This window comes from Glycine soja, chromosome 11 (assembly GCF_004193775.1).
Source record: "Glycine soja cultivar W05 chromosome 11, ASM419377v2, whole genome shotgun sequence".
Classification (NCBI taxonomy): Eukaryota; Viridiplantae; Streptophyta; class Magnoliopsida; order Fabales; family Fabaceae; genus Glycine; species Glycine soja.
Genome location: NC_041012.1, coordinates 18703706 through 18712111, shown reverse-complemented (window position 1 = coordinate 18712111; position 8406 = coordinate 18703706). Strand labels below are relative to the sequence as shown.

The following is an 8406-nucleotide window of genomic DNA, read 5'->3' as shown; positions in this document are numbered from 1 at the left end:
CAATGGTCTTGGATCAGTAAAATACTGCATGATATAATAAAACATAAGTTAATTAATTAGTATAAATAATAACAATTATAAAAAGTTGAATTAATTTTGAAGTAAACAATTACTGTTTTCCAATTATCCTTGGAACTTCCTAAAACTATTGTTGACATCGAATGGATTACTTAGTACTTGCACTCAGTGCTTCCTTTTTGCTTATTACACTAAATTGAATACGATATTTAAATATTCAAAGTTAACCAAAAATTAGTGTACAGAGTAATAAAATTTAATTTTTAAGGCAACAAGCATTGTTTAAATCACTTACTTTAATTGCAATCTATCTAGGAACAGGCTTGGATTTACTTTGTTGACTATCGTCGAATCCTTTCAAAGCATTGTTCAATAGAAACATGCATGCATATTGTAAAATTAAAGTATTGATGCTCCCGACTAATGATAATGTAAATGTATTACAAAATACAACTAACCTATTAATAATTCCTTTCAAGTAGTTATCAGGCCTATTGTGCAAGGAACAAAACTGGATGACAACATTGTCCTTAGGACATATAACGACCATGTGTCAATGTGCACAACAATGGAGAACATTAAGTTATTATAGTGCATGCATTATTTAAATTCATTTGACATACATCATATCCTCTAAGTGATCTCCCATTTCTACATCAAACGGTTCAGATTGGGACTCCCTTTGCATATCTGTCAATTCACTATGTCATATCCACGTCATATAATTCTTCTTAATTTCATCACATAGAAGATGTTTGCATATGTCATCTAGTACTTATAGTCTCCCATTCAAATAGTTTATACGAGGACAAAAATATTTTTTGTCCTCATCCAATTGACTTCTTTCTGAAGCAAATTGCAAGAACTGTTCCTCACTTTTCTCATACGCAGGGCTCATGCGACTTGCGTTCATCTAACTTCAATCCATCTAATTAATAACTCTGTGATACTCACAAAGTTATTCGATGGATGAAAATCTCACTTTTTCATTAAAGGTGTGACCCTATTCCATTTAGGAAGACATTTTTTATAGTAGATTCATACATCAAGGTTAAGTCTCTTTTTCAAAATTTGATGAAATTTCGACAGCATTTCGCATTGATCTCCAAGTACACAACATGAAAGTGGTGAGATTGATTCCATGAAAATCAAGTATGCACTGAGAGAACAAAAAGAAATACCTTGTACCAAAATTTCATCAAATTTAAGAAAAAAGACTTAACCTATATGTATGAATCTACTATACAAAAATGACTCTTTCCAAACTGTTCAAATGAACAATTCAAGATTTAATACTACGATTAATCCAAATTGTCTGAAAGAATCATTATATTAAATCTCAAACGGAAATCTAAGGTTCAGTCATGATGAACATTAATTATATATAAAGCAATAGTCATTAATAACATAAAACAAGGTAAAAAAGGACTCATAAGAAAAAAGAGTTTAACAAAAGTATGAAAAACATTTGTACCTGTGATAATACTCACTAACAGTCTTCAACAATGAATATCATATGATCACGATGCAAACAACAAAATGAAAAGTGCCTACAAAATTATATTGAGTATGTTATAATTTAGAAGCTAGATTTTTTTTCCCACCAAAACCAACCTAGTAATTGCATGTATAAAGAAAAAAAATAATTATAAATATGAAAACAACAATTGGATCATATCAAATCCACATTTGGGTATGCAATTGACCCAAATTAGTTCATTTAATGAAGAAATGGTACCACAATTGGATTTTTAATTTACTCCTTTATACAATTATTATTTAGATTTTTATAATATATTTTGGTACAAAGAAGATAAATATTAGAGACTAACACAAAGAAGATAGAAGAAAAACCAAAACTAGTGTAGTAATTAACTTGCATTGTTCAAATAATGTAGTTTTATTTGAAATATAATAAATAATTACACATCCCTTGAACTACAAATTAGGAAGTCTATTTCAAAAAATTACTTCTCAATAATAAAAATTCATCTCACTACGTTCAATATATATTCATATTGCTAATGATTTAAATTTTTTTGAAAGAACACAAACAAGATAATTTGCGATTTTTAGTCATTGAAAGAATATAAATTTGGTTGTTGTTCGCTTAGCAGTTGCCAAAACTCAATTATCTTTCTATATCCTCTCTTTGCTACCATCATATCAGGTGGACATTTAGTTCCTTGGCGTGGCGCTGTAAGAACTGACATGTAAAACAACTAGAAACATTCTACATTTTTCTTGTGTTATCGCTTTGCTCGTTAGATTAACCGTCCCTAAGCTTTTATTTGCTTATTTATTTATTTGAGTATTAGGAATGAAAGAAATGAACGATAATTTTCAAATTTATTCATTCATTAAAGTATTACAAAGTTGATGTATTTATACAAAAATAGAAAATAACTAACTTGAGTAACCAACACTAACTTACTCAAATAACTTCTAGTAACTATAACTTGAGTAACCAACTAACTTACTCAAATAACTTCTAGTAACTAACTAAATTAATTTTATGTCTAATACCCCCCCCCCCCCCCGCAAGCTGGAATGTGTTGAAAACACTTCTAGCTTGGAGAATACAATACATCAACGTTAAAGAAGAAAGAGAAAAGAAAAGAAAAAAAAATCTGAAAACATGAAATATAGCGAAACATGTTGGAAATATATTGGTCAAAATAAAAACTTTGAGAAATCTTCGACCAACTTCGACGGCTTCCAAGAGTCCAAAGCAAGCACCAAAGCTTGTTGGCAAAAACTTTGGTGACGAAGGACAAGAAATAGTAACCAACACGCTCGAAGAGGTACCACAATGCGGTGGCATAAACGAGCACCGCAACCGTTCGACGCCAATTCATCCATAACACCACATCAGCAACTAAGCATTTGTTGAGAACATGATGAAAGGATGAGAAACTAAGGCAATGCCAAGATTGTTAGAAGAATGAAGAATGAAGGGGTTAGAATCATCAATGGCAGCCATGGCCATGAGAGAAAAAAAAAACCAACCAGACATCCGAAAGGTCCCCTTAAAAAAACGATTCATAAGGGGGTGACCTACCCAGTTATATAAGAACTTAATCATCAATGACATCCATGGTCATGAGAGAAAAAAAAGAACCAACCATACTCAAGTAACTTCTAGTAACTAACTAAATTAATTTTATGTCTAATATTGAGCCTTCTTCCTTCATTCCAAATTGCACGAGTCTAACGAGAATCTTGTTAAACTGGAATGAATCCTATACACAAATGTGTAGCTTTTAAAACAATAGCTTAACTCCCAAACATTTGTTTAACAACAACCTCAAATATTAAACAACAATCAAGTCACAAGATTTTTAATTTTGGTCCAGAATTAGGTATTTGAAAATCATTTTAATTCTTTTCTTTTTTAGTCTGAATAAAATATTTCATTTTAGAAGACAAAACTCATTGACCAAGAGGAAAAACAAAGGATAAATGCTCTTGTAGTGCTTTTTTTATTCAATGCATAAGAAAAAAAAAGAACTTCAAGGGCAAACCTGAAATTTGAAGCACATCATAGAAAAATTAAGCAAATAACAACAATAATAATGGACAGCTTTTTGATATAATAAAGAAGCTCGAGGCAGAGGTTGAGCAACTGAAGCTCGAGCTGAACCTCTTGAGGGAAAGAGAGAGCAAAATCGAGGTGGCATTGGCAATGCTCGACGGTTGACACTCAACGCTGCGATAGGGAAGGCGATGGTGGTGGCGACGATGACAACAACAAAGTAGAAAGAAAAAGAGATCTACTTGACAGAGACACGATTCTCCAACGAGATCTGACGGTGGCGGAAGATGTCGACAACGGAGTGCGAAGACACAAGGAGCTGAGACAGAGAAAAAGATAGCACGAGAAAATAGGGTTTGTAGAGACAATTCATATATTTTTAAATTTAGATTCAACATTGATTTTCACTAAAAATCGATGTAAATGAAATGAAATTAACAAACTAACATTATTTACGATTATGTCATCACATTTTTATTAACATCGGTTTTATTGAAAATTAATACTAACATAACAATGTTAAATCTATATTTTGTAATAGTGTTAGTAGGATGAAGGAGTAGATATAAATATGTTTCTTGTGATATGTATATTGTTCTGAACAAAAAGCTCTAGCAAAATAGCAATACTTCGAGAAAGAAAAAAAAAGCTTTGTGCATCTATACTTTTTGTTTTGTTTCTTTTTATTCTGTTATCTAATAGACAACTAATTAACTTCATCTATTTGTGTTGTTATTTTCATGCTTATCCACAAATCAATTCTCATTATAATGTCTTCTATGATATCAATGTCACCAATATTTAAATTTATAACTTATTTACTTTTGTCTAAAACTTATTTATTTTATGTTATGCTCTCAATTTAAAAAGTATTTCTTTTATTGAATCTTAATTATAGTTTTAAGACATTATCAAATGCGCGCACACCCAGCCAAAAGATCCGCGCACGGTTAAATACTAGTTACCAAAATAAGAAATGTCGTTAAAGCTATGATCAAGTATTTTTTTGATAGTGAAATATTTAGAAGGAAGGAAGGTGCTTGAGTTGAAGAAGATAAAATCTTAGGACTCAATTCTATTATCCTTACATTTATCTCACCATTGAAGACTCTAACATGTGATCTGTCATATGTGAAAATCCTATCTTACTTCACTCGATTAATCTCTTGTAGCTGAATTTGTTTTCCTTGTAGTTGAAGTATAAGGTCTCTTAAAACTAAAATCTAAAAAGAAATTATTTTAGAATAATATTTTAATAAAATAATAATGTTCAAATTTTAAATAATAAATTAAGTATAACTATACATCTAATCTAATGCTTACGGTAGTTAGAGATATTTTTCATGTCGTAATGACAAAATTAAAATATACTGAGAAGGACATGTTGCAGGACACTATTGGTCCCAGTCTAACTATATATTTTCACCTTTAAAATTCATAATCATAGCCCCAGGTGAAATATTGAATTCCATAACCTAAATAAATTTCCCAACTGATTTGATATGATCAAAAGATCAACCGTCATCTCTTGTTTCATGTCGGCAGGTAATTCACGTGCCACTTTATTCACAACTATCACAGCCTAATTTTCTCATTATTATGGCGAATGGAAGAAAATTTCTTCCCCATAAAATTTAAGTAATATTATTATGAAACCTATGTGCACTTAAATAATTTTTTGAAATTTTACTAATAGCTAAGATATTATAAGAATTACATGGTTTTAAGTATTTGTCTTTTTAAATTAAAAATAATAATAACATCCAAAGATCATTTCATTTTATCATGTCATGCATATAACACAAATCCTTATATTAGTCAAATCCTATTGACTTACGTCTCTAATTTTTAGGAGTGTCCTTTTGATTATTTTTTAAAAAATTTATCAAGGTATTAAACTCATTTTATTTTTTGTCTTGAAAAATTACAATGAAATTAATATTGAATATAACAGAAAATTATTTTTAAAAATATTAAAACAAAAATGTGGTAAGAAGCTCATTGCCGTTAATTTTGATTTTTTTCATGTATTTTTTTTGTTTTTATCTGTATCTTTAGTAAGAGGTAATTTTAAATAAATAAAATACTATGAGACATTAAAGCATAAAAAAAATGTGGTGAGACATTACATGTGAGTAACTTTTTCAATTTACTCCAACAATAATTACCAAAAAATAGCCCAAGAATGGAAGTTCATTTATTGGAAGTGATCCCATCTAGCAACAAAGCCGGTTCTAATAGCCATTGATCTCTAAAAGTAACATGCATGTTGCCAACTAACTGTAATGGTAACTAAATTAACCAACAACCCCATTATATTAACTACAAGTAATATGAGACTATCAAAGTACATCAACTCTAAGCCAGCCAGACCATATGCATTATATATAAATAGACACAAATCTTATGAGGCTAGAGCATCTCAAGCCTTGATCTAGATATTTCACTTTTCAACTTTCATTGCCATACCTTGGTGAGTAGTGTGGCCTTGGTATTTGCACAATGAGGAAGAGTTACACTTTTCAAAGGGTGCCTCTGCTGCTTCTTCTTTGCTTTTGTTTTGCCAATTCTGCTGCTGTAACTGCTAATGAAGACTCTACAGCTGGTTGGTACTCTGGACCTACTTGTGTATATATAATTTTCCATTTTTTTGTTGTACAAAATAAGTATCACTTAGCAGTAGAACAATTACGTGAGTCACAAGACTTCATTTGAGACTTATTACAATTTACAATTAAATATAACCATTACTTACATGTTATACATTATGATATTCATATTATTTTGTGCAGGAACTGAGGTGAACATTGATGGCAAGCCTTTACATACAAAGCCATTTCCAATAGAGGAAAAGACACTTCCAATACCGTTGTTTAAGCCTCTACCAAAATTGGTTCCAATTGTTACACCTATACCAAATCCTCTGCCTATCCCAGTTTTCCAAAAGCCTATACCAAAGTGGATTCCAGATATTAAGCCTATACCAAATCCAATTCCAATTCCAGTATTCCCAATCCCAGTGTTTAAGAAGCCAATTCCAGATGTTATGCCAATACCAAAGCCATCTCCCATAGTGGAAAAACCAAAGCCAAAGCCTTGCCCAGTAGCCAAGAAACCTATTCCTACTCCGGTGATTAAGAAGCCTATACCAAAGCCATCTCCCATAGTGGAAAAACCAAAGCCAAAGCCAAAGCCTTGCCCGGTAGCCGAGAAACCTATTCCTACTCCGGTGATTAAGAAGCCTATACCAAAGCCAATTCCAATTGTTAAGCCAATTCCAAAACCATCTCCAATAGTGAAAAAACCACTACCTATTCCAGTAATTAAGCCTGTACCAAAATCAACTCCAACTGTAAAGCCAGTTCCTATCCCAGTGTACAAGCCTATCCCCAAGCCATTTACAATAGTAAAAAAGCCTCTACCTATTCCGGTAATTAAGCCCGTGCCCGTGCCAGTTCCAATTATTAAGCCAATTCCTATTCCTGTGTTCAAACCTATCCCCAAGCCATTTCCTATACCATTGTTCAAGCCAATCCCAAAGCCATTTCCTATTCCATTTTTCAAGCCTATCCCAAAGCCAATCCCAACCGTGAAAAAGCCTCAACCTATTCCAGTAACAAAGCCTTTACCTAATCCAGTTCCAGTTGTTAAGCCAATTCCAAAGCCAACACCAATGGTGAAAAAGCCTCTACCTATTCCCGTAACAAAGCCTATACCAAAACCAATTCCCATTGTTAAGCCCATTCCTATTCCAGTGTTCAAGCCCATCCCCAAACCAATTCCAATAGTGAAAAAGCCTCTACCTATTCCAGTAACTAAGCCTATACCCAAGCCAGTCCCAATTATTAAGCCAATTCCCATTCCAGTATTCAAGCCTGTCCCAATTATTAAGCCAATTCCCATTCCAGTATTCAAGCCTATCCCAAAGCCATTTCCAATAGTGAAAAAGCCTCTACCTATTCCAGCAATTAAGCCTATACCAAAGTCAATTCCTTCACTAAAAAAACCTCTACCTACTCCAACAATTAAGCCTGTACCCGAGCCAGTTCCAACCGTTAAACCAATTCCGATCCCAACATTCAAGCCTTTTCCAAAGCCATTTCCATTTGTGAAAAGGCCTTTACCTATTCCTCCAATGATGAAACCTATACCAAAGCCATTTACATCTGTTAAAAAGCCTCCACCTATTCCAATTTCCAAACCTATTCCATAGCCATTTTCCATTTTTATGATCAGGCCTATACCAAAACAAATTTCATTTGTTAAAGCCTATATAAGCCTTTCTTCAAAAACTTATTGTTCCCTGAATACCACTTCTTTATTGCATATATTTTCTTATGCTTATGAAGTTATCCACTCCAATTTGAAAGGAGATATCCACTACAATATTTACAGGGCGACGCCTGTGTCTCGAGATCAATGCTGTACGGGTTTGCATGTATCCTATTGTATTTATCTTGGAAGTTGAATTGGAATGTAAAAGTTTTTTTGCCTCTATGAAACTGCCAAATGTTGCCGCTATTGTAACTCGATTGATGATCTACTAATCAAGGAATGATGTGTAGTATCTGGTTTTGGTTTACTAATTAATAGTTGTTGTTAGTGTTGAGTTTTGTGTGATAACATTTTTGAATTAGGGTACTGGCAACAAAAAGGGAATCATATAATAAGCCAGAACACTTTGCTTATTTAATAAGTAACAAATTGTGGTTGCAGACCACGACCACAACATGATATAATTGCCCTAACTGAGATTGTGATAGTATTGTGCATCTGAGGAGTAAATACCAGAAAATTTATATTAATGAATCTCAAGTAATCATATAATGAACTTGATACCACATTTTAATCTA

General features: G+C 32.4%; 1 protein-coding gene across 1 annotated transcript; it reads left to right on the top strand.

The window, feature by feature from the left end:
• Positions 1-5960: 5960 nt before the first annotated feature.
• Positions 5961-8162, top strand: LOC114375246 (proline-rich extensin-like protein EPR1). The gene is made up of 2 exons (XM_028333017.1): positions 5961-6158; positions 6346-8162. The coding sequence occupies exons 1-2, from the start codon at positions 6056-6058 to the stop codon at positions 7764-7766; spliced, it is 1524 nt and encodes a 507-aa protein (XP_028188818.1). The 5' UTR covers positions 5961-6055; the 3' UTR covers positions 7767-8162.
• The last annotated feature ends 244 nt before the right edge of the window (positions 8163-8406 follow it).

Bases quoted from the DNA above. Each gene is read 5' to 3' on its own strand.
- LOC114375246 (XM_028333017.1), top strand. From the start codon at position 6,056: ATGAGGAAGAGTTACACTTTTCAAAGGGTGCCTCTGCTGCTTCTTCTT. The intron at 6,159-6,345 runs GTTGGTACTCTG...TATTTTGTGCAG, and splicing joins TAATGAAGACTCTACAGCTG to GAACTGAGGTGAACATTGAT.